Source organism: Ammospiza caudacuta, chromosome 4 (genome assembly GCF_027887145.1).
Source record: "Ammospiza caudacuta isolate bAmmCau1 chromosome 4, bAmmCau1.pri, whole genome shotgun sequence".
Lineage (NCBI taxonomy): Eukaryota > Metazoa > Chordata > Aves > Passeriformes > Passerellidae > Ammospiza > Ammospiza caudacuta.
Genome location: NC_080596.1, coordinates 48379248 through 48395541, shown reverse-complemented (window position 1 = coordinate 48395541; position 16294 = coordinate 48379248). Strand labels below are relative to the sequence as shown.

General features: G+C 38.8%; 1 protein-coding gene across 3 annotated transcripts; it reads left to right on the top strand.

Moving 5' to 3' along the window:
• Window positions 1-166: 166 nt before the first annotated feature.
• On the top strand, window positions 167-14408 carry VPS37A (VPS37A subunit of ESCRT-I). 3 transcript variants are annotated; one of them, XM_058803824.1, is made up of 12 exons: window positions 167-350; window positions 3796-3870; window positions 4860-4974; window positions 5829-5929; window positions 6830-7046; window positions 8023-8093; window positions 10190-10317; window positions 10406-10464; window positions 10557-10625; window positions 12630-12773; window positions 13513-13593; window positions 13775-14408. In XM_058803824.1, the coding sequence occupies exons 1-11, from the start codon at window positions 226-228 to the stop codon at window positions 13591-13593; spliced, it is 1185 nt and encodes a 394-aa protein (XP_058659807.1). In that variant the 5' UTR covers window positions 167-225; the 3' UTR covers window positions 13775-14408. The 3 variants fall into 3 exon arrangements, with proteins under 3 accessions (XP_058659807.1, XP_058659808.1, XP_058659809.1); XM_058803825.1 differs by having other exon boundaries at window positions 266-321; XM_058803826.1 differs by lacking the exon at window positions 167-350 and adding an exon at window positions 2648-2666.
• The last annotated feature ends 1886 nt before the right edge of the window (window positions 14409-16294 follow it).

Sequence of the window (16294 nt, the reverse complement as noted above, 5' to 3'; positions counted from 1 at the left end):
CCTCCCCTCTGGCCAATCGCCGGCCGCGCCGCCGCTCCCCTCCCGCCCCGCCCCTCCGCCGCTCGGGTCGCGGCGCGCGGCGCTGACGCGACCCCGCCGGCGGCGGCTCCGGGGCGGGGCAGGGGCGGCGGGGCCGCCGTCGCGCGCAGGCGCGCGCCGGCGCTCGGTGAGGTGCGCGCGGTGCCGCGGGTGCGCTCGCGCCCCTCCGGTGCCGCCGCGCGCGCGATGAACTGGCTGTTCCCGCTCGCCAAGGGCGGCGCCGCCCCCGCCTCCGCCGCGCCGCCCGCGCGCACCGGCCTCCAGCAGCAGCGGCAGCGCCAGGTCGAGTCCCTGCGCGCCGCGCACGCCTCGTGAGTGGCCGCGGCGGGCGCGGGGGCGGGAGGGCCCCGGTGTGTCGCCCGTCCCGGGGCCGCAGCGGCGCCGCGCGGAGTCGGTGGCGTGTCGGTAGCGTATCGTGTCTCTCTATGCGCGGACACGGGAACCCGGCTGCGCCCCGTCCCCTCCCCGCGAGGCCTGGCTGGGTCCTCGCGGCCGTGTGGGTAAACAGGGCCCCCGAGCCGGCGGCGCCGCAGCCCGGGCCGGCCCAGCCCCGCGCTGTCCCGGGGCCGAAGGGTCCCGCCGGGCGCTGCCGCGGAGTCCCCGCCGGAGGACCGTGCGATGTGGGATCCCGCCGGGCTGGGAGCAGGAATTCGGAAACTGTAAGCCCGGCTGGCTGTCGGGGAGGCGTCCCCGCCGGCTTCGGTGGGGCCCGGCCGGGTGATCGGGCGGAGGTCGGCGTGCCCGGTTTCACTTGCCGTTGCCCGGAAAGCCTGCTCATGGCGTGTAATGTCTTCGGAGTGACGCCACCACGTCTTGCGATAAAGCCTCTCTGGAAGCTGCTTGTCATTGCGTAGTTGATTAAAAGTTGAGACTAAAACGCAGAGCACCAAGGAGTTGTGTGGCGCAGTGGCACAGTGGCATAGCAGCCCTACTGGCTTTACACTTTCCTTGTGTTCAGTGTTACCTGCTAAAAACTGGCTGCTCCTTAAAAAGTAGTTTTGTTTAGATGGTGAGAAGAGGCCAGTTGTGTTTACTGCTGTTCGACATCCACAATTTTAAAGTAAAACAGTTTATTCTGAGGTACTCCCTCTTGGCAGTATGCTGCCCTGTTTTGCCTAGTTTAAAACTCCTCGCATTTTAAAAGGAGATCCACATTCCTTACATTTGAAGTTATAGTTACCGTGAAGTAAGCATTCTACTGACATACAACTTCCTAGGATTTCTGTAGAACTGAAATGGTAGCTGCCTCCAAAACAATTCAGAAAAATGACAAGGAATGCTTCCCATCACATCAGACTGACGCTAGGAGTGGAAGAGATACTAAATGCATTTCAAAGTTTAATAACTGCAGATAGTTTCCATTCCTAATTTTTTGAATTATCACATAGGGAACATAAATATGACAGTATTCTAAGTATTTTTGCTTGAATAAGTGTAAGTCTGTTCAGAGCTAATTTCACAGATATTTTGGACACAGTTCACTTCCCAAGGAGCTGTTCTTGTGGGCATATAGGAGCTTAGTTAACTTAAAAGTTTTTGTTAGGGCGGCCTTACTTGGCCTTTTGTTTATATCCACTTTTTAAAAATCTGGCAATGAGATGAGCTCCTCCTGAATTAAGTCCCCAAAAAAGGGATCAGTTTTTGTCAGTGAGCTTGCTGAACTGGTTTGCTGCTGTTTGTGCAGGCACCAGCTCAAGCACAGGCAGTGAGGGAACGGATGCTGTAGCCAGGAATTGAGGTGAGGGGAAGGGACATGGTAGCTGCCCAAATGTTATTCCTTTATGAGTACTGTTGTTGCTCTTCACCAAAATGCTCAAAATTCTTGGTATGCTGTAGTTCACTAAGTTAGTCAAGTTTGGTTTGTGTTGTCTTAGGTCATAAAAGCTCAGGTATGTGTGATCTTAATTTCAGTAAAGCAGCTAGCTTTCCTATACACAACCCCTCTCAGGTTAGGAGCTTGAAATAAAACCTTTGCATTTAAAAAAGAGATTATTACATTTGCTGTTGTTCTAGACAAAGTTAAGAATGTATCATTTTTTCAATGTGCTCATTCCCACTTGGGGAAGCAACAACTAATGTTATTAGTTCAAGGTTTTTCCTAAGCAGGGTTATAACTGTTTGAACATTCAATGAGATTCTGGCTTTCTTCTTCCTCACTTTCTGTCCTCATCTTCCTCCCCAGTATCCACATGAGTGGAGTGTAATTATATACCCTTCTCAAAAGGATTTTTCAGCAGGCTAATGAAAAGTGTGACAGATGATTACAGGGCAGGAATGTGAGTGAGAGATTCCAGGGAGAATCCTTCAGTTAAGGATGAGAAGTTGCAGATAGTGGTGTGTGGTGTAACACAGCAGAACCCTTGATTTGAATTCTCCTGTGCTGAAGATATTTGATATTTTCTTCAAACAGCATGTGATTTCACCAGGAAAGAGCAAATACTGAGTTGTCTATGAGAGGAATAAGATCAGGCTGCAGAAAGCAAGATTCATAGCTGAGTTAGTGTCTTACTCCCATTTGTTCCCCAAGCTTTTAAAGACTTCGTTTTGAAGCCTTAAATTCTATGCCCCAGTAGTGCCTTGGAAGGATACAAAACACTCCCAATACTACTCTTAACACACATTTGCAGGTAATGTGTTCTGGGTTTCTTGAGAAAGGACTTGTATGGAGTGTACCTGGCAGTGGATGGAGGAGCATTTCTGAAGTTGGATCAAAAGATGTTTTCTGGGAACACCTGGCTGGCATTATTTGCCATTGGAGCTGTGTTCCCTCTCCTGTATGAGGGGAGGTTACAAAGAGTGTTATTAACCAGGTGCAAGCAGGAAAAATACATGGAAGAGCAATCAGTCTGCTTTTATGGTTTGTTTTGATTCATTATAAGAGGAAGCTTGTTTTCTGCCCTTCTGTCTTTTACTCTCTGCTTAGATATGTTCGTATTGCCTAGAAATTCTGCTTCTGAGCTTCACCTCCTCCACATTCTCTGGGATGCTCTCTTTCAAAACAATCTTGCTGTGCATGGAAATTGTAGAATGCTTTGAGTATTGAAATCAATTTCCTAATAATGTAGCTTATTTCAAGATTTTTCCCTCTGTAATTTACCTGTTGCAGGAAAAACAAATTTGGATTTTACCTTACTAGATTTTGTAAGTGCTTTCAGGAGAGCCTGGATCTTGAGTCTCACTGAAGCTTTACATTGTTGATTGTAACTTTACTCCAGATAATTCTTGAAAGCTTGTCCAAGTGAGCTTGGTGCACATAGTAAAAACTACTGTTAAATATTAGGCTAGTCTATTAAGGAAGAATGCCTAGTCTAATAAACATTCTGCATATTGATCTGAAGGCAGTGTTGCAGAGCAATGTGAACCTGATATAATGCCTTGGTGAAGTAAATGTTTAATCAGATAAAATTCAGTATATTAAAATAACACTGATGTGTTGTCTTAAATTAAGCCAGTAATGGGAGAAAGATAAGTTGAGATTATTGTCAGAGGCATGAGTAGTGTGATTTCTCCTACCATAGTTCATTTGCTTGTCACCATTTATGAGGTTTAAATGTTAAATCCACTATTTTTTTTTAATTTAATCTTAATATTCAATATAGAATGCTGAAGACTGTTTACATACTCCAGACTTTTCAATTTTGTTCTTACAGGGCTTTTCAACTGAATACAAATATCTGAGGTCATGCTTGTTTCTTTTTAGACTTTTAGCTGTTATATTGACCATGCAATGGATGCTAACAATTTTTTCTTTGACAGCATTGCAGAAATACAGAAAGATGTGGAATATCGACTGCCATTCACTGTAAACAACTTGACAATTAACATTAACATGTAAGTAGAGCGGGCTGCATCTAGGCACATCTTGAAAATTAAAATTGTTCTTAAAAAATCCAAAAAAACAACTAACTGGTAATAGAATATAAGCTGCTCCCAGCTCATAATTAATTTCAGGAACCATAACCTGGATTTATATTAGTGGTTATAGTGATCTGGGTGGAACTGGCTCTGTACAAGATACAGATGTTCAGCTGAGAGCAAAATCATATTTTACTGTTCCCAGTTCCTAAGGTAGGTATATGATTTTAGTTGAAGGTAACTAGGTGAAAATGCTTGAGGATTTCTGGTAACTTTGATTCTCTGCCACTGAAAATAAACTTGATTGGTAATTTCTTAGTCTGCTGTAACTCCATACTCTTACCGTGGTGAAGGTTCTGTAACTCAAGTGATTTATTGTAATATTAGTGCAAATTTCCTTTGGGGGCACACTTTGTTCTGGCAAATGTTGATAGTATTCTGTTCACAAGTTTTATATTACTTGGCCCTGCAGAGTTGGCGTAATATTCTTACAGGCTACACTGCATTGTATTTGTAGTAATAGCATCTGTATTTGAAAATGTTCTTGTTATGCTATGGCTTTTTTGTTGTCTATTAGTTTGTCAGACCATGTGCTAATAACACCAAGGCTGCAGGTTCAGTGCCTGTATGGGCCCTGCACTTAAGAGCTGGACTCAGTGATCTTTGTGGGTCCTCTCCAACTCAGAATATTCTGTGATAATTCCTCCTTTGTTATACTTACAATTTTGCCCAAAAAATGCTCTCTTCAGTTTTGTGGAAGTCTGGTGCTCCAATCTGTTGGACTTCAAATTTTGTAACTGAATAATCCTTTTGTATGCTTAATTCATTGTGCACTTGTCCATAACAGTTTTCATAGAAAAGTATGTTTATGTAATTAATAGTACTTTTTTTTTTCATAAGAAGCCTTCTTATGCAAACTTTATCATGAGGTGTCACTGTAGTAATAACTATTCTTGTATTTGCAGTTTGCTTCCACCTCAGTTTCCTCAGGAAAAGCCAGTCATCAGTGTTTTCCCACCTGTGAGACATCATTTAATGGACAAGCAGGGGGTATATGTTACCGGTCCATTAATAAGTAATGTATGTATTACTTGTGGCTTCACACAGATCTACTGTTAATAGCATTTAATACATGTCACACTAGATTATTGTTAATAATCCTGGTAAAAAAGATTAGTATAGATCCTACTCTTTTTCAAACTGTATTTCAGGGCCTGAAAATAAATTCAGAAGTGTTCAGTAGTTATTCTAGTTATTCTTTTACTGATACCATTTCTGACTTGAGTATTCCATGTATCTAAAACTATTTTAAGTTATGAAGGCTTAGAAAATTACTATCACATTTTTTTGGTTATTGTTAATTGCACAGCTCTTCCAATTACATTCCAGTGTATTCCAAATAAAGGAGAGGGATGCTTTAAGTCAGTTTTGTAACATAGTTCTTTCTAGCCTAATCCTATTAGAATGGCGTCAAGGTTTTAGCTGCAATATTCAGGATTTTAATATGCTGGTCTTTTTGTCAACAAGATTGTCCTATTTTTTCTTGAGTGGATGGAGGTTCTGACTCTTTTGGAATGTAGTTAGTGCCTTTGTCCTCAGATTTTATTTTTTTTCCTCTTCTGTTCTTTGCACAAATGTAGCTTGGTAACTGAAGTGGGGATTTTTGCTTGTTCAATAGCAATGTGGTACTTCATTGACTCTCCACTGATAATGGAATATACAAAAGACTTTTAGTTTCTGTTCAACTCTGGGTTGCTTTATCACTTTATTTGGAGTTTATGTATATATAGTTTGGATTAGCTAGTATGTCTGAAATAGCTTTTCAGCACTGTCATGTGGGTATAATAAACAATCAAGTTCAGCACATTTTGGAACACTTGGATTCCAGACATAATTTTTATTCTTCTTTGGATTTTGTTTTGTGTTTTTCCCAGTTTACAATGCATTCAGATCTTGGAAAAATTATTCAGAGTTTACTGGATGAGTTTTGGAAGAATCCTCCGGTTCTAGCTCCGAGCTCAACGTCATTTCCATAGTAAGTTATCAAAACATCATAAATGTCTATTAGTTTTTCAAAAAGCTACTAAACCAATTATAAGGAGGGCAGAGACAGGAATATGTAATGGATATACCGGAAGAATTAGATTCCCTGTCCTTGCACAATTTCATGTGCATGGTAGATGACCTGATTGTTTTTAGAAGAGACACTAGATTTCATTGGAGTTACTGAATCAACATGCCTGATGTAACTTTATATCCATTTTCTTGAAAAATAAATTTTTACATTACCAGTTGAAATCTGGAATTTGCTGTATTTCATTATCTGAGCAGTTGTGTTTTTTCATATTCTATTCATAATCTCCCAGGCTTAAGATAGTTCCTTTTGCACCATGTGCAGCAGAAATTGGGTGATTTAAAGAATTGTGTTAAATTCAGATTGTGTCTGAGCCACAACTGTGGTTCTCATGGCTGACGGTGATATTAAGTTTAGGTGTGGCTGCAGTTGTGAATTTTAAAAAAAAATCATTCCTGTTATTTAGAAGTAATTACTTGTGTGTTGCCCAAGCTATTAAATGCTATACCATACATAAGAACTAATGTATGACACAGATGTTTTTCTCACAACTTTAGGATGGAAACAATTTAAAATTATGCTGTCATAAATTTTTGAGAAATAGCTTTCTGATAATTAAGAGTGTAAGTGTGTATTTGGCTGTTCTACAAGAATGTAGATTAATGGAGTTCTAGACTATATTGCAGTATTAGACAGAAGGGGTTATTACATTGGAAGCAACTGAAAACAGAAAATACAAAGTTTATGGTCACTTGAAAATTCATTCTTATGTGTTATGTGTGGTCTCGTAATTATAATTCAAATGACAAGACGTGCTATAAGCAGTTGGTTGCTTATGGTTGTGGTTTTGTTTGTTTTTAGCCTTTACAACAAACCAGCTGGAATGCCTCCTTTTGCTCCTCAGGGGTTTCCATTTCTCCCTCCATATCCACCTCAAGAAACAAACAGAACAATGGCACCCATGCCCATTTCTGAATCAGTTTCTTCAAGCTACACTACAGACAAGCCTGCTGCTCCCTCCTATGGCTTGATTGCTGATCTGCCGCTGCCTGTCCCCACAGCAGAGGCGGTGCTGCAGGTCGGTGTGCTGACTTTTGCTCTTTAGGCTGGCAGACACTGGGTATAAGTGCCCTTAGAGGCACACAGGGCATTGCTGTTAAACTCAAGGAAGCACTTGAGTGAGTGAACTTCATTGTTTTGCTGGTGCTAGGGAAGCAAAAGTGTCATTCTGGCTTGGATGAATTTTTTAGAACTTGAAGTCAGAGCAACAAGTTTGTCTGAGTTTCAATGAAACTAGTGTTATGTTAATGGCCTTTGATGATAGGGGTTTTGTTTTGGAGCTGCACTCCCCCATAGGGCAGCTGTAGCTGTATCTCCAACCACAGAAGATATTTTCTCTTGCTTGCTTTCCTGCTCAGAACCTATGAGGTGAGGGCAGTGTGCAATCTCAAGTCTTTATGTGAAGCATTTTATCTTGTATGTTTATACTTAAACTCCCTGTTGCTGATGAACTCTGGAAGAAATTTTATTTTTAATAAAACTTTGTATCTAAATGTTTAGTCTTGAATCAAATCATGTCTATGGAAAAAAGTTTTCTTAGGCTTGGAAGGCACTTTTGTAACTTTATGCAATTTAAATTTTCTACAACTGTTTTTTCCTTGTCTAAAACTTTTTTTTTTCTGAGAGATTATAGCTCTAAAAACCACATGAAAGAGATCAAAGTGTCAATCTCCTTCTCTGTTCTCACTTCTGTGAGTTTTACTATTCCTGTGTATTTTCTCTGTCATTCAGCTGCTTTCAAATGAAGGACATGGCAAAACAGAATTATTTTCCTCCAAAACTGACTCATCTTTTATGACATGTTACCCCAAACATCTTCAAGCATTTTGCTGCATTGATTGAGTTGTTTTCTGTTCAGATACTACTGCTTCTTACTGCTTTTCGTGCTTCTCTTGTTGCTGGAAAATATTCATTTTCAGTTCTCGATTAATCAGGTTAAATATCAAGAAACTGCACTTGAGAAATCTACTAAGCATTTCTAAATTTTGACTCAGGTTGGCCAGAATGGATTTACATACAAGATGCCTGATATTCCTGATACCTTTCCAGAGCTCTCAGAACTAAGGTAAATTTCCAGAGGTTAGCTGAACTTCTATAGTTACTGAAAGGCACTGTACTGTACTACTGGCCTGTATCTGATTTTTGTCAGAGGTCCGTACACATCACTGAAATTATAATTAGGGGAACTGCCACATACCAAAGTATTGTAGTCAGAAAATAAACCTGCTTTATATTCAAATATGCTGTTTCTTTAGAGTTTAGTCAGCAGGAGCAGTACTTGATTCAACACCACGAAAAGAAGTATTTATTTTTACTGTTTCTTACTATCAGTGTTTTGCTTTTTTCTGAGGCCTTACAAGGGACTTAATTTCTAGTAATTCAATAAGCATAACTTTTGAAGGAGGAAATGGAGTAGCTTGAGGCTGGTTCCAAAAATTACATTCTCCTAAATGCCAAAGAACTGTAGTGCAGGGTAAATGGGGAACTGCTTTGTGAGCAGCTCAGCATGTTCAGGGGAGGCTGGCTTAGGCAAATCCAGGAGGTAAATGTGTCTGCTGTCCCAGTGCAAATCACTGCTACATCTAAATACTTTATACACATACTACACAAATATTTTCATCTGTTTGTCATTATTCAAACAAGCTGTATTAGTTATTGCTCCCAGCAGCTTGCTCAGATCTAATGAGACAGTTTCCTAGATCAGTTATGTGGGGTGGAATAGGTTACAAATTCACTATAAACTCCTTCAGATCTCACATCTTTCTGGTGGTGTCATAGTTAAGCAATTGAAAACTGTTGTTTCAACTGGGGTGGCTTTTTCTTTTCCTTTGATACTTCCCAAAGAACCCGTTTAGTTTAGCTGACTTAGCTTTTAAGTTCTGACAGCATCCTTATTACATAACAGCAAATTAAGATTTTTGCACGGAAGTGTAATTTGTTAAAACATTCTGATCAAGCCTGGTCCTTTCAAGAAGGCTGGATTAAAATTCCATTATTCTTCTGTTGGTTGTTTAATGGAATGACAGAGGTATTGCAGCTGTTCTGAATAGTTCTGTTCTGTATAGGTGGCATGGTTTTGGTAAAGGGGCTTTTTGAGTGGCCTTTGTGAGAAAGGGTCAGGAGCTGCCCCTGTGCCAGGCACAGCTGGTTTGGCAGCAGACCCACTGCAAGACTCCTGAGTCCATTAGTGAAGCAGGCACTGCCTCTGAAAACATTCTAGAAGGAGCAGAGGCAGTGAGGATTGAGGGGAGGAATGGAAAAATGTGATAATCCTGCAAACACCAAGGTCAGGGAAGAAGGATGAGAAGGAGGTGCTCCACGTACCAGAGCAGTTACTTTTCCACAGCCCATGGAAGTTTTGGAAAAGATTGCAGTAGTATGGGTATTTTTAAAATGTACCCTGTAGCTGAGAGGACTGTGCTGGAGCAGTGACCCACACTGCAGTCCAGAAAGGACCCAATGTTGGATATGCCCTGAAGGAAGCTGCAGCCAGGTATTACCTAGACTGGATACTCATGCCAGGAACTGAATGCAGTCTGTGGAGCAGGGGTGAAGTGTGAGAAGGAAGGAGAAGCAGAGATGAACTGTTGGGGACTGACTGCTACACTTGCAGTTCCCCCTTTGCCCCAAGGAGAGGGAGACAGGGAGAGACAGTGTTGGGCATGAAGGAATGAGGTTGAGCCTGAGGAAAAATGGAGCAGTATTTTAGTTTTTGCCTTTCTTGCTTACCATCCAACTCTTACTGTAATTGACAATAAATTCAGTTAAATTTTTCTGAGAGTGTTTTTGTGTTTGATTGTAACTGGTAAGTGACTTCACTGTTTTTATCTAAACCCCTGAGATTTTCCTCCATAGCTTGTTGAGGAGGGGAACTGAGAGAGCAGCTGAGGGGGCATCTGGTAGCTCAACATAGTCAACCCACTATAGTAGCATTATGGGAAGTAAGGCTTAAAATGAAAGATATTTTTTAACATGCTGCTTTTTAAATTCACTGCTGCATATAGTAGAACCCACAATCCAGTAGAAAAAGGAAAAATAAGTTGTGCTCAAGTGTCATGTGTTTGTAAAGTCCCAAAAAATGCCTCAAATTCTGGATGAAGTGAACTACTTTACATGTGGTGTTTTCAGCTTTAAAAGTATTTTCTTTCTGTTTGAGTACAGTATATCACAGCTGACCAGTATGAATGAGCAAGAGGAGGTGTTACTGGAACAGTTTGTGACTCTTCCACAGCTGAAGCAAGTCATTACTGACAGAGATGAGTTAGTGAAAAGCATTGAAGAGCTGGCAAGTAAGCTGTCAAAATGTTAACATGTGTGGCTTTGTTCTGTGAACTAAATCCTTTAAAAAAAAGTAGTAATGATGATTTTATTTTTCAGAAAAAAACCTGTTGCTGGAGCCTAGTCTTGAAGCAAAAAGACAGACAGTGTTGGATAAAGTAAGTTAACAATCAAATAATCTTCAGAAATATGAGTGGTAATATCTGGAATTTTTTCAAGGTGATAATGTTCCTTTTCTTCTTCCTTCCAGTATGAGCAACTCACGCAAATGAAAGCAGCCTTTGAAAAAAAGATGCAAAGACAGCATGAACTTAGTGAGGTATAATTCCTACATGACATCCTTCAAGAATACTTCGATAAATCTGAAATTTTGATATGTATTTTTATCCATTAGGAATATTGTTTTGGTTAAACTCTCATTTAATATGAAGTAGATTAAGTATTTCGTCAAATATGAAAAAAAATGAATGATGTACCAAAAAGTTAAAAGCAAAGTAATGGCTTTTCTCATTGGCTTTTTATTTTTTACTGCTACAATAGGAGCAAAGGAGTTGGAAGAAAAGAGTAATGTACATCTAGAACTGTTTAGTACAATCCCAGTCCAAACCAGTTTTAAGAATAGAATAATTTTTAAAGAAGGCTTGTTCAATTAATGGTACTCATTTAACATAATGAGCTTGTAAAACTGTGCCAGATGAAAGTGCTCAATAACTTCAGGAACTTAAATTCTGCAATTCACTAGGCATGCTTACTTCAGGCAATGTGCTCTATGTGCTGTCAAACCTTGCATGTTTTACAGTGTAAACAGGGCAGAAGTTATTAATTCAGAAAGTATTGGAGGAGGAGAATAATTTCTTGGTATGTTTACCAGGGTATTTAGTAGAAGATATAACTTCTGATAAACCACTTTCTGCACTAAAATCTTCATAATTTGCAAGACTTGTCACCTGAGAATGCAACAGTCCATCAGTTTAGCATGCATAGTACCTGAATTTCTGAATGCCCCCAAAATAAGAAAACAAATTAAAAAAAACAAAAACAAAACAAAAAAAAAAACAAAACAAAACAAAACAAAACAACCAAAAAGTTGCGTGATGGCAAACCAAATGATTTCATAGGTGGTCAAAATATTAGAGATTTCCTCACTTGAAAATTAGAAGAGTCTGACTCCTAATGCCTCCTTTGACCTTAAAGTGGGTAGAGGTAGTTGACATGGATAAACCACCTATTTTTGCAAGAAACCACTTAAGAACAGGACATAACATTGCACTGCTGTAGTCCCTTTTCTTTTCTCTAAATTAGATTTGCTGATTCAATTTAGTGATGGATAGGAGGCTGAGAGCTGAGGACTAGCAGTTGATTTTTTCTGCTTTTTTTCCCAATATGCTATATCTTCATGTAGTGATGTTTGCTGTGCACAGGTATCTCCTGCTCTCTTTCCTTCAAATTTCCAAACAAGTATTTTTACTTGTATTGAGTGAATTTTAGTCCTCTTTTATTAGAGCAAACTCTCTGTATTTTGTACAAGATCAATTTAACAGGAAATTTTTGATTACATTAAGATTTTAAAGTACATAAGTAAAAGATTTTTCATAGGGTAGATGAAGGTTAGGCCAAGCATCTAAAATCTATAAATGCCTTAATTTTGCAGTTCTGGCTCTCTTCAGACTCCTGCTGGATGTGAATCATGTCCTGTTTACCTGCCCAGATATATTTGAGAAAAAATAATGAAATTGTATGCAATAAACAGAAGTAAGGTTTGAGGTTTATAAGAACAGAAAAATGAGTACACTGATTAAGATTAGCAGTCTATCTACTTCTTGAGTAGGTGCTTTTTGCTTTCCTGTCTTCTCCACAATCATTACAAGGGTATTTAAAAGCTGAACAGTAAGTTCTTTTTTACCTTTTTACCTTTTTATACTTCTCAGGTTCACAACTGATTTTCAAAAGTAGACCCTATTTATTGAAGACACTTGAAATGTTAGTTCTACTCAGAAATCATGCACTTGAGAACTTGTCAGATTTCCAAGCTGGATGCTTTCTACACTGTAGGGTAAAAGTTGAAAAACTTTATTCATTTGTGTGAATGATTGTGTATCAAGACCTAAACTAGCAACACTTTTCTCACATTGGAACCTTTCTAGTTTAACAATCTAGAGTTCCATCTCTGTAACTTGGAGATGGAACTTCATCTGGTTACTTAGGCTTTTATGTAATAATAGTGCTCTGTCCACATATTCCATATTTATATAGTCATTATCTTTTTGAAAATATGAGTTTTAACAGACAGGTTAATATTACATTGGACTTTTTATTTTCTTAGAGTTGCAGTCCAAGTGCTCTGCAGGCCAGACTTAAAGTAGCTGCTCATGAAGCTGAAGAGGAGTCTGATACTATTGCAGAAGACTTCTTGGAAGGCAAAACAGAGATAGATGACTTTCTTAGTAGTTTCATGGAAAAGAGAACGGTATGTAATACACAAGTACTTCTAACCCAAGACATGTACAACACACAGTGAATAAATTTAGGGCTTCTTTTTTTAAGAGTTTGAGCAGTCATGTGATACAGAACAGTGCTTTAGTAAGCTTTGACAGAAGGAGAAAAAATCCTTAAATGGCTTCAGTTTCTTTAGACTATAATCTGCATTCCAAAGGCACATACTTCTAAGATGGAAGTGCAAAGGTCTTCTGCATTAGACCATATTCATGTGCTGTTGCAGATAGTTTTGTGCCAATTTCTTCTGTATCTTGTATAGATATTGGGGAAGACAGCCACATGGTAAATTTCATATTTGGAAGGTTGACATAAACTGACATGTTGCATTAAACAACCTTAATGTTTAATTTATTAAACATCTTAAACAAATTTTGTTGATGGCTATCATCAAATAAGTAACTGGGGTTCAAAAATCACCATTCTTGTTCATGCTGTGACAAAAGTAACTTACCAAGTAGTGTACCTTTCTTTAAAGGTGCCCAATAAATGCATTTTGTAACATTGGAAAGAATCCTCTTACAAACAATTTTGGATAGAATAATGTTATCTGTATAGACCATTGTTCAGCCCAAAGCTTGGAAGGGAGGTAGGTTAGGCAGGATTTTCTTTCTTTAAAGAGCCTGTAAAATAGCTAAATCATTAAGGAGAAACTGCAGTATGCATTCCAAAAACTGCTTTTAGAATTCAGTCTTGTATGTCTTGTTTCATAGCTCTGCCACTGCAGACGAGCCAAAGAGGAGAAACTTCAACAGGCAATAGCAATGCACAGCCAATTTCATGCTCCACTATAGGTAAACTTGGTTTGTTAAACAATTCACCTTATTGTTACACACCTGGTAATGGTAATGCATTTGTTACAGTGTTTATTGTTCCTGTGGAAATCAAGTGTGTTCTGCATCTGTTGTTACTTGTATTTAAAATACAACTTCTGGAGAAGTTAAAATATCTAATTTTGGAAATTTGTCCTTACAGACTTCCTGCAAACTACACCTGCCAAGAGAACGAATGAAAACCCCAATAAAGCACACTTTTTAATAACTATTATGTGCAAATAAGCATTTCATCTTATCTGGTTGTATTTATAGAAGAGATTGTATACAGAGTTGGGATGGTTTTTGTACAAATTAGAATGTCTCTTTATATTCTCATTGTACTCAAGAATCCTTCTATTGCAATCTTTGCATTAATTTCTTGTATTTATTGTTGATAGTTATAATATTTAAGTTCCCTGCTGCTATACTCCATTGTTCAGAGATTAAATATCTAAACATGTAATTTTGACTAGCTTTTTACATTTTTATAAAAACATAATTCATATCTTTTGTATTTTGAATTTTAACCATAGATTTGGCTTAATCTGTGGAAGACTTTAAGTGATAGGACTCTGGAAACTAAAAAAGTTCTTAATGGAGATTGCCACTGGATTCACAAGCTGTCTTTTCTTGAAGCCAAAATATTAAAGAACAAATTTTTTTACTTCTAAGTAATAATAGAAAACTAAGTATAGCTTGTATTGTGTTTTGGATGAGTAGATTGGGGATTAAGCAAAGGATGTGTTGGAAAAAAATTATACTGGAATCAAAATAGAATAAATGATATCTGCATAGATTTGTTATGTTGCTTAGTAGCACTGATGCACTGATTTCAAGAGTGGTTTGGTACCTACCACTAATTAAACACAATTTTCATCTAACAAGTTCATTTTCTTTTTTTTGTTCATAAAGGAATAATAAGCAGGTCACCTTCTTGTTTCTGTTTTGTGCAATATAAATAAGTTCATCATGTGAGGAACTCAGAAATGGTTTACAAAAACTACTTCTGAAGTTCTTTGGAAAACAGTTATTTTTTACTAATGTAAAGAAACTAATTTGGTTGTAGTTGTCATGTGGTAAGGCAAGCGATTGGATTCGGAAGTGAAACTCAATTCTGTGCTTTCATCAATGAATCTTGCCTCTGGTAAGCTGACAGTCTGGGGGTGGGGTATATCTGGTGAGAATGGGTAGGACCAAATGCAGTGTTCTGTAGGAGGAAAATACAGGTCCTAAATATGCATGTATTTTCTCTCTTGCTATTGCAAGAAGACACATTCTTTTTCTTAACCTTCTCAATGCCTCAGGTTTTCATGGAGACAGTCGAGGAGGAGTAGAAGGAATGCTACAGTTTTGAGAGTTGTAAGTAGGATAAAGTGCTGATTAAGTAATGTATCAGAAATCCTGCTTCTTTCTTGTCAGGAAGCAGTCTGGAGATAAACCTCTTAGCCAAGACTCTACCTGTGTGTTACCTAGATAGGATCACAGAACATGGCAGGTTCAAATCTCAGACCACAGTCCAAGCATGTGCTTTTCTATATCACTGATCTTCAGTCCTAAACTTGATATTCTGCCAGCAAACTGTGATATTTCTTCTGAATGAAGGAAAATCATGTAAGTGCAAAAAGTCTGTTCACAGGCTAGTGGGTCTTCAGTCTCAGCTCTGCCGTTCGTTACACTTTTGTGATTGTCCTAAGCTGTTCCTTCTCAGGGTGAGTAGACTATTCACTGGTATTTTATAGGACATATTTTAAAGCTGATCCAAATTCTGAGATCAGATGTCCCAAAAAAATAGATCTGTGGTCCAAATCAAACATACTTCAGTGTCTGAAAAAAAATCAGCACTTTATAAATGGAATGCTTAAGCAATAATTTTAGAGGTTCTTATTAAAAAAAATGTGCTGCCTGTATATTGGCATAGCACTCCTGCTAATGTGTTAATTAAAGCCTTAGGTTATGTAAACATCTACGTGGTTCTGAACTTGTGTCTGAGTAGTGTGATTTCTGCAGCTCTGAAGTTAGGTGTAAGTCATCACTGTAACCTTCTTGGCAAAATCCCATCTAATTTTGTGCTGAGTTATTTCTGATCTGTTTCTGACAATCTAGTTAACTCAAGACTACACACAGTCCTGTGCAGAGCTGTTTTTTTTGTTGTTTCTTGTGAACAGAGACAGGCATGGATGACCAGACATCTGGTGTTCTTGCTGTATTGGGCTAGTATCTTTTTTATACATTTTATAACAGGATTTGCTAGTACAAGTTCTGAACTCTTCAGCTTTTCCTCTTATGTTACTTTAGTAAGCAAATTTTCAAATTGGGAAGTTCTCTCTCCATGGAGTCTTTCTGATGGTAGTGGAGTAGAATCTACAAGAAAATGTCACTGTGTATTGCAAGTTCAGTGTTTGTCATTCAGGGATTTCAAAGTTAAGTTCTTTTTTCTCCCTTTCTATTCTCTGATGTCATTGTTACTGTTCTTTGGATATTTTTCCTTTTTTTAGCCCCTTCTGCTGTCACAAACCCATCCTCCAGAAAAGAAGCACAGAAGTCTCTGTATTCAATGATGATGTATTCTGGATTTAGCTGCAGGAATGCTGTCACATCCAAGAATATCCAACCTGTTTATGTTCTTTAAGGGTCTACCTGACGCTGGTTGGAGTGGGATTTTTTTGTTATTGTTGTTTTG